We start from the raw sequence: 13,213 nt of genomic DNA on the forward strand, positions 1-13,213 counted from the left end.
CCTAGTTATGGGAAAACAAGCGAGTGGGTAAGGAATTACGGGAAATCAACTGGCTGGCGCAATGGAGTAACATATATCGGGGGAATATTTATTTTTTCTTCTTTTCTTCTTTACAAAAAAGAGACGTAAAAAGGCAGTGTGAAATGGCAATATATTACCCGCTACCTCATATTAGGTACCCGCAAATCAAATCAAGTGTTCCAAGTCGTTAACAAGAAGCGAGAAACTATGGATGAGAATCCCCCCCCCCCTTACCCTCTCTTGCCTCGCACCCGAGTTTGTCAAATGCCCGAATTTCCTGAAACGCCGTTGACCGACTGAGTGAGATACAGCTCCAGAGTTCATGAACTGGAAAGGGATAAGGGAAAGGGGATGAGTTAGGGAAGAAGGGGGGGAGGGGGGGATGGAGAGGTTTGTCCGCTGTAGTCATTTCCTAGCCGCTTGCTTTCTTTCTCATATCCAGCACTGAATATTGTTGTTCCTGTCACACTTCCGCAAAAACGTCAACATAACAATTGCCGTCCATCGTAGTCCTTTTGCCCTTCCCATTGTTTTACCCATGGCGAGTCCCTCCTTGCACATATTCTGTCTTATCGAAAACGCATAAGCTTTATTAGGCAGTACGGCCGAATAGCTAGAGTTATCTTCAAGAGGCAATGATTCAAATGGCATGGATGAGGGCAGAAGAGCAAAAGGAAACGCGATACTCGAGATAGAAAAATAGGAAAAATAAATCAATAAATGGGCTCATTTGTGTCTTCAGGACTTGTACGGTCCTCCGTTAGCGCCGATCAAGTTCTGCTTGAAAACTTCAGGATCCCGAACAGGGTTGAAATAGGCATGGGCCTGGGCCTCCTTTGCCGTGAGACGCTCCTGTTGAGAGAAAGAGTCAGTATTACAGTCCGCAAAAGAAAAAAAAGACGAAGAAGAAAAGGAAAACATAACGAACCTGGTGATCGTAGCGTAGCAGCTTATCAAGGAAGTCGATGGCTTCGTTAGAGACAAAACGCTGGTTTTCCGATGTGACAAAGCTATGCCAAGGCTTCTTCTGGAACCGTCCCAGAATATCATCATACTGTGCATCCAACTCAATTTCGTACTTGTCAAGGTAGTCAAAAAGATCGTCTGTGCCAAGGACCTTAGCGATCTTGACAAGCTGATCCGAGTTGCTGTTGCCGTGGAAGAATGGTTCTTTCCGGAAGATCATGGAGGCAAACATGGCGCCGAGACTCCACATATCGAGGCTGTAGTCGTACTCCTGGAAATCGACTAGCAGCTCGGGTCCCTTGAAGTAACGAGATGCAACACGCACGTTGTATTCGGTTCCAGGATGGTAGAATTCAGCCAAGCCCCAATCAATCAGACGCAGCTATTGATACCCCACAAAGTTAGTACACATATACATACACGGATAGGCACAAGGGGGATTATGATTGATGCTGGCTCAACCGGAAATTGTAACGCTGCGGTACCTTTCTGTTCTCATGGTCGATCATAACGTTATGAGGTTTGACGTCTCTGTGCATGATTCCCTTGCTGTGGCAGTAGTCCAGAGCCTTGAGCAGCTCCAGGATGTAGAATCGCACGTCAAGGTCGTTGAACTTGGGGTACAGGCTTCGGAAGTCGGTGTTGTTGACATACTCGAAAATGAGAGACGGTGTCTTACTCTGCAGGGCGCCAGAACGCATTCCCGCGTCTCCCGTCAGCTCACCGCAACACGCATAGCAGGCAATTTGTGCTCATTAGGTTACTGACCTGAGAGTCTCGCACGACATCGAGCAGCGCAACGACGTTGGGGCCACCCGCCAGATTCTGCAGGATCTTGATCTCTCGCTTGATCTTCTTCTTCTTAACAGGCTTGAGAACCTTGACGACGCACTTCTGATAGTTGACGACGTTGATGCCCTCAAAGACCTCGGAGTACTTGCCCCGGCCTGTGCGTAGATTCTCGGGTTAGCCACGCGTGCCGACGCGGCAGCAGAGGGAACAGATCCAGAAGCCCGGAGGCCATCACAACGTACCGATCTTGCGAACGACCTCGTAGTTCTCGAGAACTCCCCAGCCTGCCGTCCATGTTAGCGCCTCCCGCATCGCTCGCGTGGTGATTGGGTTTGGGTTTGGGGCAACTCCGCACTGATGTTGACGCTGTCGTAGTCCCAGTAACTACGGGGCATGTTCTGGTTGACGTCGGCGTAGACGCGCGCCATCTTGGGCAGGCTCGGTCGCGGATCAGCGACGCAATGAGGATAAGGGAAAAAGGATGCTGGCGATGTCCGCGCGGGTGCTTCAGGCGAGGATCTCTCTTGATCTCTGGCGACAGAGGTGAGAATCCAAAGGTGGGATGTGCCGCCCGGCCAGGCCCCACACCGGCGCCAGCTGCGAGCGGCCATTGGCTGCAGCGCTTATCGCTTAGCCGATTCTGCTACGGGCAGAATTTTGAAGCTGAGCATTGCTGAGTCAGGATTCATTGCACTGGGATTCTGCGATTCCGTGCACTCAATCGCCGCATGTGAACATGGCGGCAGTGCTTTTGTGGCTCCCAGGCCGCTCCCAGGCCTAGCACCGCAGATCAGCTCCAGTACTGCTGTGCTAGCTACAGATTCGATGGATCACATATAATGGACTGCTAGGCGCATGCAGCCAGCTCTAGGTATTACCTGTTGCTTACTCCGGTTGCCGCCTATTAGACCGGCCTACTGCTCTTAGGAACACCTAGACATCACATTGATACAACTCGAGTTTGGCGCAGGCATGTCTTTGCTTCATCATTATATAAGACTTGAGAATGTAGGAGTATCATGCTGCTCCATAAACTTCATCATAGGTATCATAATAGGTAGCCACCTCACACATTCGCTACCAGCTACTTCATCATATCTTGCCAGACGCCGAATCCATCCCAATTGAAAACAATCCCTACTCAAAGTTTTCAGGTTAGTCCAGATGCCAACTCCAGAACAGCAAATGCCAAAACGATGAAAGAAAAAAGGGCTGTGTAGCCTCAGAGAGAAGATTATAAGAGTCTTCGTCACGCCGCTGTTGTCAACCCTCCCCAGATTTGGTCGTTGGTTCTTCGGGCCTCCATGCGCGATCTGACTAAGGATGACGATACAAAGGTTCTCATCATATTGCGGTAAGGGGTTGAATAACAATAGTAGAAAATGTGCTTACTTACTAGTCGAGATGCCCTGGGAACGCGTTAAGAAATAAGTTGCAAATTGCTCAACATGATGCGATAATATCCGCTAACCGGATAAAACATGCATGGCTGCTCGTTAAACCTGCCATGAGCTTTGCCATTAAAATGGCTTCAATCGTAATCGAGGGTGTCGAGTCCAGCTTCGACCACGTCCCAGGTACGCTTCCGTAAGTCTGGCTTGGGTTCTTGCTTCCCCCCCTTGGATTTCTTCTTCCTCTTCTTGTTCCGAGAACCGGCAGGGGCACCTGATCCATGCGGAGAGGCGATGTCTGTTTCATTTGCGGAAGCATCTCGTGGCAGCTCTGATTTAGATTGCGATTGCTTTTCTTGTTGCTTGCGGAGCTCTCTAAGTTCCGAGTGTCGGAATATGGCAATCTGCTCATCTGTAAGGGTTCTTTTCACACCATCTTCGTAGTAGCCAAGACCGTCGTCCTCCTCTTCTTCCTCCCATTCTTCGTATAAATGAGCCTCGGAGGACTCTTGAGGTGGAAGGTTTGTGAAACTTTGACCGAAATCAGCGGTGGCTTCGCTTGAAAAATGCCTCTGTTGGAATTGTAGTAATTCGTCGCTTGTTATTTGTGGTATTTTGAATGGAAGCTCGTTAATCGACATCTTGACGCGCATCCATAGGTCAAAGAATGGTTTAGGCGGCCACGACTAAAACGCGGGATTGAGAAAACCACGCTGTTGCGTGGTCACGTGCTTCAGCTGGCAGCCCAACATGGTTGATCAGGACATATTGACGAAGCAACCAAGAGCTTTTGAGCCATGCGCATACGCCAAAGGAGAAAAGTAAGAAGGAGAAGAAGAACTAGACTGAGCTAGGCCACTTTACTCGGCTCATGCGAAGTGAGTCTAAGTAGATCGCAGCAAGGCCAATGCACTCTCAAATGCACGCATAACCTCATCATCTAGGTAGTAGTTATGCCATTAGCCTGATGATGATGGAAACAAGATGATGGGAGCCTATGGATACTCACAATGCTGCTGCTTCTGAGCCATTCTTTGTTCAGAAATGTTAATGTACCGTTGTCGCGTCTGAAGCCGCTTCACCGCGCGCTTATCATCATGAGCTGATGCAGCTGAGGACCACGCTTCAAAGTACTGTATATGTATAATGGTTTTGTTTAGTATAAGTCATGTCAAACCGACAAAACAGGGCAGAGTGGCTCACCCTGAAGAGACTTTCGGCCTCTTTGAGGACTTCTCGTTCCTGTCCCTCTGCCTCCGCCAGCGCCTTCTCATACCGCGCCTCGAAATCATCCCAGTCGAATGGCTCCAATACGGCGGGGGGATTTGGTGTCGCTGTACCGTTGCGCTGTTCAGCGGGTTCAGGCGTTTTGATGCGTGTCCGGCGATGCTTCTCGACATCCAACACGGCCGTATCATCCTTACCGGCCACCTTGGTCCCATAGACTGGCAGACGGTCCTCGCCGTTAGGCGATCTCGGTGAAGGCGAAGCCATGATGGAATATGGCGATGCTTAGGCTGCGGTGGAGCTGAAGTGATGATCCTTGCACCTATGACAGCCTCTCTGGCGCGGCTGCGAAGGGGGAAGAAAGGGGGCTTGTGCTCCGTGTTGGCTGTAACTGGAAGGGAGACTGAATCAAGCGGAGCCGGTCCGGAGAGGCGCAGATGGTGTGCTGTTCACTTGAATGGACGCTTGCCAGTCGCGCGTCTTGCGAGGCCGCCACCTGTTTCGACACAAGCCTGACGCTACACGACGGGTGGCGAGAGCTGCCCTGAAGTTGAATCAGATTAAAGCCGTAGCAAACGAACAAAGGAAATCCACTGCAAAACAGAGTTGCAAAGACGGAACAGGACAGAGCAGCGATATCGCAGTGACAAGGCGCCGCTAGTTGCTGAAATAGACGTCAGCCTGGACAATTAACGTTTGGATGAACAGAACAAGTCCCGGACGGCAGAAGGCAAATGCCAGCCCAGTTGACATCAGGATGTGGAAATTCCAGGCAGCGCTAGCACTTCCAATCAACAACACCGCGGTGGAGCTGCTGTGGGTGAAGTTTACAGGCGCCAAAGGCTCTCCAGGGCTTGTAAGCTCTGATACAGGCGGGTGCCTAGGCGGGCCAGCTGGAAGCTAGTGGAGAGCCGCCCTAGCGTTCCGGGCATTGGACCGTCGACCTCGTTATCGCACCCCGTGATCTCATCGATCTTCGTTCTTTAAAGTACATGACACACGCAGTCATCTGTCCAAGCATCGCCCAGGACAGGCCGTTCGCATTTTAAACCTTTTCTCTTTCATATAATCCGCTACCCTATACGTAGAGACGTTCAAACCCGACGACTTGTTCACGCATCCTGTTCCCTTTATCGCCCCTACCGTCGGCGCCTCTATCGGAGCCTCTCTCTTCAGCCATCTATCTACCTATCTGTATGCAGACATCCCACGTCTGCATCCCGCCATCTGCCTGGTACTGCATATAATCAGCGCGCCATCTCACTCTCCAACTGTAACAGGATCCGCCAACTACCTCCGACATGGAATGCGACATCTGCCACCGCCCGCATGACGCCCAGCGCCGGCCGTTCTTGTGCGCTGTAGATGCTCGCAACAGAATCTACGAAGGCCGCATGAAGAACCTGCAGCTCATGATTGAGAACGACACGCTCAAGGCGCAGATTAACGAGCTTTTGGCTGACAACACCCGGCCAAATAAGCACTCCTTGGATGAGGTCATCTCACACAAGCAGGCCGCCGAGCAAAAGACTGACCAGATCCTCGCCGCCGCCGAACAGCTTCGCGGTGACATCAGGGCTGCCAGGGACGAGATCCAGGCCCGGAAGGCGGCGCTTGCTCGGCGAAAGTCCGATCTAGCCTCTGTCTCGGCCGGTCTAGCAGAACGGAGGACCAAGCAGCTCAAAGACGTGGAGAAGTCGATTTCAGTGCTCAAATTCCGATGGTCTCAAACTGCCGAGGATACGGCTTCTACTCGAACTTTCTTATGTGCGGAAGCCGTTCGGCTCTACGGTCTTAGAAGAGTCGCGAAGAAAGGCATCACGGGGCGCTACGAATATAGTCTCGGCAGGGTTCCCATTGTGGACCTTACTAGTATGGACTGTGAGTCTTCCCCATGTTTCCTTTTATTTCCCATGCTTTTATCTACTTCTCTGTTCTTGTCCATCTATATAGAAGAGTATAAGGAAATAAGAGAGATATATACTCAGAAGTCAGAAAAGTCAGAAGACGAGAAAAATTACATGAGAGGAAACTGATGAGAAGAAGAATGAGAAAAAATTACAGGAGAAGAAAGAGAAGAGAGAGGATAAATGACAGGACAGGAGAAGATAAGAGAGAGAGAATAAATGACAGGAGAAGAAAAATGAGAAAAAAAAATTACAGGAGAAGAAAAAGATGAGAGAAGATAAATGACAGGAGAAGAAAGAGAAGAGAGAAGAAGATAAGTGACAGGAGAAGAAAGAGAAGAGAGAGAAAATGACAGGACAGAAAAAGAGAAGAAAAAGAAAAAAATTACAGGACAGGAAAAAGGACAAGAACAGAAGAAGAAGAAAAACCCGCCCCAGGAAACCTGCTAACTCCTTCACAGCCCTTTCGCTCGAGGTTATCTCAACCTCTCTCTCCCACGTCGCCCACATCCTCATGCTGGTCTCCCATTACCTTTCCATCCGCCTCCCTGCCGAGATCACCCTCCCTCACCGCGATTACCCTCGACCAACCATGTTCACCATCCAAAACTCATATCGCCATGGCGATAGTATTTCCTTCCCCGGCAGTCTCGTGACTACTCCCCTCTCTGATACCCCCTTTGCCAACTCCCACATCCCTCGTCCTCGCCCTCTCTTCGTGGATAAACCACTACCACAGCTCTCCAAGGAAGACCCCGCAAACTATTCCCTATTCCTCGAAGGCGCCACGTTGCTGGCTTATGATGTAGCCTGGCTTTGCTGTTCGCAAGGCGTGTCCGTTGGTGATAGGACTTCGTTTGAGGATATTTGCAACATGGGCCGGAACTTGTATAACCTTTTGATGAACAACCAATATTCAGGCGTCAACAACTTTTCTCCAGGAACGAATGACCATATTAGAGGCCAGAATGCCGACGAAAAGCGGACTTGGATTGGCCGTTTTGCTCATGGCACGACCTTCTACTCCCTGACCAATGACGAAGGAACCGAATTCATCAAGTCCTTCAAGCTCCCCAACCCCTTGAAACTCGCCGATAAGCTGAAGAAGAAGCTTCTCGGAGACGCGCCCGCGCCTGATTGGGAGGTCCTTGGCGATGACGAATGGAAGGACGAAGGCTTGGCTGGGAACGGGGCGTTTGATCCAAAGGCGTTGGGAAACAAGAATGGCAGTCTTGCTGATGTGAAAGACTCGCCTCGGACTAGCAACTCGAATGGGTGGATGAAAGTGAAGAGCAGATGATAGACTCTAGACCAGTGTGAAATGAATGACTTTTTCCACTCAAGTTCCTTGCCTGGCTGTGATTCTTCGTGTTGGCTTTGCCACCTTTTTTTTTTTTTTTTGGTAGCGTGCTGATTGCTGAACATTTTATGTTCAACTTTTTTTGCTTTTCGTTTTTGTACTCGATCTGCCTTCTTTTGGCAGAAAGGCAGTTGGACATTTTATGTCCAACGTCTTATTTCCTTTGTTTTTCGTCATCTCATTGCGGTCATTCGGAGGCTGGGTAACTGAACATTTTATGTTCAGTTTCTTCTTTTTTCTTTCGTCGTCTTTGTGCTGCTTTGTTTCGGTGAGAAATAATTGAACATTTTATGTTCAACCTTGTTTTGTGTCGTGTGGCGTGTGGTGTGTGCGTGGATGAATGTATGTTTGTATTCGTGTATTCGCGATTGTGTTCGCTTCCTTTGCGATTCTTTGTCGGTGTTCTTTGGCAATTGTGATCGGTATTGGTCAATTGCTAGGCTGTATCCGAATGAAGATATTGTATTTTGTCTTCATGATTCGGCAGCGAGAGAGATGATGAATAGTCTTATCAAGACAGGCCAGACTCAATCGATAGAGTATGTGATTTGGTTGGTTGGTCCTGTTTCTCTCTTTGGTTCAAATGAGCGAGCTTGGTTTGTTTGTGGTTGCCATAGCTCGTCGTCTTTGGTTTGTCCATGGGGGTTGGTCATAGCCTGCTCCCAATTCGCGAGATTCTTTCTCCCGTTTGGGGCCAGTCCAATGTGAAATTATCACAAAGGAGGGCAGCTAGACACTTGTTTGTCATGACCTGCTCCCAATTCGTGAGATTTTCCTCTCTCCCGTTTGGGGCCAATCCAGTGTGAAGATTTCACAAAGGAGGGAAGCCAGACAAAATTTTCCCAGGCAATGTGTTTCTCGGATGATGACTCGTTCAAAAGGTTGTAGGAGTGCCAGCAAACCTGCTCCCAATTCGCGAGATTCTTTTCCCTCACGTTTGGGGCCAGTCCTTTCGGAGAGCGGGCTGTGGCGTTTGCTCCAGAATATTTGTGATTCTTAAAGTATAAAGTTCCTTGATCGGTGAAATCATCCAAGAGGAGGCAGCCATGACTCGTTACCAATTCGAGGGATTCTTTTATCCTCCCGTTTGGTGCCAATCCTTGCGGAGGGCAGTCACGACTGATTTGTCCAAGTCGCAAGGCAAAAAAAATGGTTGCCTTGGATTGGTTGGTTCCCAGCGTAATGATTGGTTCAGCTGGAGGTGGCAGACATCAGACCAGAATGAAGTAAGTCTGTTCAACTCAATGGTAACTCAGTGAACTTTGGTTGGAAAGTTGAATCATGTTTTGAGTTGTGTCCATTGAGGATCAGTCCTGTTATGAGGTCGATGTCCGCCACCGTGTCAAAAATCACCCAAGAGATTAGATGGCGCTCATGATATAGAGGTGTATGTCGTCTCTAATCTCTAGTATTAAAAAAAAAAATCTTGCCGAGATATGAAAAGAGAGTGATTTTATCTCTAGCAAGTCCCCGTTATGTGTGTCGTATCGTGATATGTGATTCGGCACAGAGCTGAGAATCATCGTGCAGATGAATGTGATTGAAGTCAGATGATTGCGTGATATCTGATGATTCTCAGTGTTTGGGAGGGTCAGATGCGAAATAGCCATTCGTTGTTGATATAACTTCTGACCCTCCCAAGTTCCCCATTGATAATATGTATGATTGTAGGAGGATCAGGCCATGAAAATAATGGATGGGCCCGATCTCTCCTCGTTCGATTCGCACGGTTTTCCTCGATAAAGTTGTATGAAAGTGTCTCCGGTTTTGTTTGTCAAATGGTAGAAAGGTAATCGGATCGTGATACTCTCTGACAAGCACGTGCGAATGCGAATGTTTTCCCCAATTTTGTGCGTCAAGGGCGAGAGAGCGATATTTGGTTTGGCCCTCGACACACTAGACAGGAATCTTGCAAGGCTTGGGTGATGTAAGTGAAGCCTGATGATAGTGATAAATGTTTGCGTTTATCCCCTGTCACTATCATGCGCAAATTCCATGTCTCATTCTCGAAAGCAAGATCGTCGTCGGATCACAACTGCGAGCCTTGCGGTTTTGCAGTCGCCATGTGATTTGGTTGGTCTAGTCTGGTCTGGTCTGGTTTGAAGAAGTACTGAAAAAGTACTGAAGAAGTATGATGTATGAAGAAGAAGTACTTCATACGAAGCTGTGATTTTTTGTTTGTGTGTGTGAATTGGAGAAAACCTCCAATGAAAGAAGCATCCCATGTGGGATGGCAGTCCGTGTCATGAAGTGTTTCGCTCGAAGTCGCGGATCGTTTGCCGAAACACTTCGGAAGTGGTAGTTTGTTTGTTTGTAGAATTACTCCATATGAAGTGGTATTGTGGTTGTGGAAAGAGTCTTCATGAAGAATCGCCAAAATACCCCATATGTAGAGTAATGTAGTTGTAGAAATGCTCCTTGCGAAGGAGCGGTTTGTTTTGTGTGAAAGTGCTCCATGTGAAGAAGCAGGTTGTGTGAAATAGCTGCCTTGTTCAAGGCGGCAGCTTTCGAAAATGCGTGTAATCAAACGGTGACCAAACCGTAACCAAACCAATAATCCTACTAAATCTTGCCCTCAAGAGTGTTCATGTCCCTGTCATCAACGTGATATGAATTGAAGAGTTGCGGATGGACAGAGACATGAATGCGAACAGGAAAGCAAAGGGTCAGCTGAAGTTGAATTGACGAAGTAAGATGTATCAGAAAGTAAGGTAGCTGATGCTGGCTTCTGCTTCTGCTTCGCTTTCCCGATCGCGGTGCTGACTGAATGTTCGTCGAAAGCACATCGTAGAATGAAAATTGTCGACGTGCTTCGACATCATTACAAAGTGAAATGCAAGCGAATAAGTAATTCGGATTGTCTTCGCTCGCGATTCCAGATTGTAATGATCCCCGAATTTCGTCCTAGATATCGAATGGTGTGTAAACTGATGTCGACATCTTTGGACGTCTTGGGAAAGACTGCGGTGATAGACGACTGGATATAAAGAAGATCATCTGTGCCGACTGTGATTGGTTGCGTCTTTCCCAAGAAGTGGCGAGCCCCTTTCCGTCTGGTTTGACTGAGCAATGAATTCGATGACAAAGGTGAGCAAAGCCAAGAATGCTGCATAGGTATATGTCATGTCGCTCGTTGCTCGTCAAGAAGAAAGAATAAGGTCCCAACGGAAACAAGTGCTCGAAAGAAGGGGCTCTGGTTACATATCATCAATATGGACGAAACGTTTCCAACAAAAACCACAAGCAAAGAAAGGGATATATGAGTGTGCGTGTTTTTGTTGAATCGCTTGTCCAAAAATAGCAATTAAAGCTCTCGGTGATGGTCGTAAAAGAAAGTGCCAAAACATATCCTCACAATATGTGTAGATTGACAGAGGGCGAATGAAGCAAATTGGTCGGCGAAATATGAATCAAGAGTATTCGCGTCCAAGTCTCTGACAGAAGACATTTTGCTCGGTGCCCAAAAACCATCTGAATCCCTCAAGAGAGCCAAGCTCAGCTGCTTTTCCCGGTTGTTTTCCAATATGATTGTCTCGTGTGTGTCAAGAAGAAGAAGAAAGTTCGACACGGTTACGCTCAGCTCCAAAAGTAAAAAGAGGAGTGCTTCGACCTGCGCAGACAAGATTCTCAAAACTTTGAAACAAAAGAAAGAAGTCGGAGTCCAAAGCCGGAAAACAAGAAAAGAAAAGAAGAAAAAAGCAGTCGTCGAGCTCGAAATTGCTGTCCATCGTAGTATCATCGAATATTAAAAATTAAGAATTAATATTAAAAATTAGTCGGAAAGAATGAGCCCCATGCTCATCTTTCGTCTGCGTTACCTTCACGCACAAAACCTCGCCGAGCCTCACTGTCTCGAACCGCCTTCATAACGGCAGGCGAAACGAGCATCACCCTCGCCGCTCCTTCATCTTCGGCATCCACTCCACCATCAGCGTCACTTCCAGCGCGAGACATGGCATGGAAGGACTGCGGAGATCGGAGAACACTCTCTCTCTCCGCGGCGTCTGGTGAGCGAATGAGAGCCGAAGACTTCTGCGGTCGCTTGGGGTGAAAAATGGAAGCAGGTTGGCGCCTCCTCATGACGTTGCGCAGATCCCTTGCCAGGCTTTCTTCCTTCTGCTTCCTCACAGCCTCTGGGTCGGGAATATTGGCTTGCTGCGGCAACGGGGTCATGGGGGCGGGAGTCGCGGGCAGAACAAGATTTCCGCCAGGGAGAATAAGTCCTCCCATCCTGATAGGCGCGACCTCAACCTGAACCACTCGGTTTGGCTCGGGGGTTATCACAATCGCCGGTAGGTTGTCTGGAGCCGGGGTCTCAGTCATCGGTAGTTGCTCTTCAGCAACTTCTCCAGAGGCCAGGGTGGTGTCGTCTTCGGGGGAATCGGAACTACCCGCCTGGTTATGGTCCTCTGGAGCTGGCTCTTGCGCCTCCGTGACTGAGTCCGGTCCAGAAACAAAATCTGCTGAGGCTGGATCCTCTTCCGAAAGTTCGTCAGCGGCGCTTTCGGTCGTAGGATTGCCTTCGATTGTCCGGGAATTGTCGAACAGCTGGTTCAACGAAAGATTGGTGGCAGCACCAGAGTCAGACGCGTTCACCATGTCAGGGGGAAATGCCCATAAGGGCACGTCGCCCGAGTCAAGCGAAGTCGATCTCGATCGCGAGGAAAGTGACAATCGGTCTGGTGACATGCCGAGCAGGGCGGCCATTAAATCCCTTTCTTCAAAGGCGGCCCACATCTCATCCTCGAGTGAAGGTCCAGGCGAGGCTACCACGAGTAGCTCACCTCCCTCCGAGCCTCTTGGAGACATGCTGCGTGTCGTCAAACCGTCAGACACGACGCCCTGCTCATTCCAATCTTCATCATCGTCTCCCATGTACGGCAGTTGCGGGGGCAATGCCTCATGCTGGAGAGTATCCGGAACAGCATCCGGAACAATGTCGTCGACGGGCTCTTCGGGTTCCGCCATCTCGATGACGGGGGAAATTGGCCCGTTGAGCTCCATCGTGTTGTCGGTGGGGGGAGCTGGCTCCTCCGGCTCTGCCATGTCAATGACGATGACAGGGGGAATTGGCCTTTGGAGGTCCACCATTGCGACATCTTCCTGGGATAGTTGCTGGTCCGTGATGATGACGTTGCCGACATCCAAAGTAAGAGTCAACTGAGCCAAAGCTGCAGTTATAAACTCTACCTCGGGGTCGGACCCGCTGCCACTCAGGTCCATGGAGATCATGTCTTCATCCAAGCTAGAATCCCGAAGGACGCATGGTTCGAAGAACATGGAGAATGGCTCCACGATGGTGACCGAGTCGTCGTCAGAATCGGAAGCTGGAGTCGGGATCCAATCCGCGTCTCGCATTTCTTCGTCACCGTCCAACGCTTTGGCGTCGGGAACTGCTGTTTCGGCGTCCACAACAAGGGTATCCAGCCACGCCTCGAACTCCTCAAAAGAAGCATCGGTGGTGAAGGCTTGGTCCGCTTGGGTGGTGACGCCGGCGAGGAGATCGTCCATCTTGCGATCTAGGAGGTCGGGGTCCATGTTGGCGTACT

At 49.3% G+C, this 13,213-nt stretch overlaps 5 protein-coding genes across 5 annotated transcripts; 1 reads left to right on the forward strand and 4 right to left on the reverse strand.

Annotated features, from left to right (window-relative positions):
• Positions 1-759: 759 nt before the first annotated feature.
• On the reverse strand, positions 760-2,207 carry T069G_03866 (protein kinase domain-containing protein; the record flags this gene model as incomplete). The annotated part of the gene is made up of 7 exons (XM_056171076.1): positions 760-873; positions 950-1,031; positions 1,077-1,369; positions 1,473-1,667; positions 1,756-1,934; positions 2,022-2,063; positions 2,135-2,207. The coding sequence occupies 7 exons, from the start codon at positions 2,205-2,207 to the stop codon at positions 760-762; spliced, it is 978 nt and encodes a 325-aa protein (XP_056031968.1).
• Positions 2,208-3,310: 1,103 nt separating this feature from the next.
• Positions 3,311-3,811, reverse strand: T069G_03867 (uncharacterized protein; the record flags this gene model as incomplete). The annotated part of the gene is made up of 2 exons (XM_056171077.1): positions 3,311-3,651; positions 3,709-3,811. 2 exons carry the CDS (start codon positions 3,809-3,811, stop codon positions 3,311-3,313), a joined length of 444 nt encoding a protein of 147 aa, XP_056031969.1.
• A 243-nt stretch (positions 3,812-4,054) lies between these two features.
• T069G_03868 (uncharacterized protein) lies at positions 4,055-4,664 on the reverse strand (the record flags this gene model as incomplete). Its single annotated transcript, XM_056171078.1, has 3 exons — positions 4,055-4,110; positions 4,180-4,303; positions 4,374-4,664. 3 exons carry the CDS (start codon positions 4,662-4,664, stop codon positions 4,055-4,057), a joined length of 471 nt encoding a protein of 156 aa, XP_056031970.1.
• Positions 4,665-5,698: 1,034 nt separating this feature from the next.
• On the forward strand, positions 5,699-7,604 carry T069G_03869 (vacuolar sorting 38 and autophagy-related subunit 14 domain-containing protein; the record flags this gene model as incomplete). Its single annotated transcript, XM_056171079.1, has 2 exons — positions 5,699-6,278; positions 6,766-7,604. 2 exons carry the CDS (start codon positions 5,699-5,701, stop codon positions 7,602-7,604), a joined length of 1,419 nt encoding a protein of 472 aa, XP_056031971.1.
• A 3,858-nt stretch (positions 7,605-11,462) lies between these two features.
• T069G_03870 (uncharacterized protein) lies at positions 11,463-13,202 on the reverse strand (the record flags this gene model as incomplete). Its single annotated transcript, XM_056171080.1, has 1 exon — positions 11,463-13,202. One exon carries the CDS (start codon positions 13,200-13,202, stop codon positions 11,463-11,465), a length of 1,740 nt encoding a protein of 579 aa, XP_056031972.1.
• Positions 13,203-13,213: the final 11 nt, after the last annotated feature.

Source organism: Trichoderma breve, chromosome 2 (genome assembly GCF_028502605.1).
Source record: "Trichoderma breve strain T069 chromosome 2, whole genome shotgun sequence".
NCBI lineage: Eukaryota > Fungi > Ascomycota > Sordariomycetes > Hypocreales > Hypocreaceae > Trichoderma > Trichoderma breve.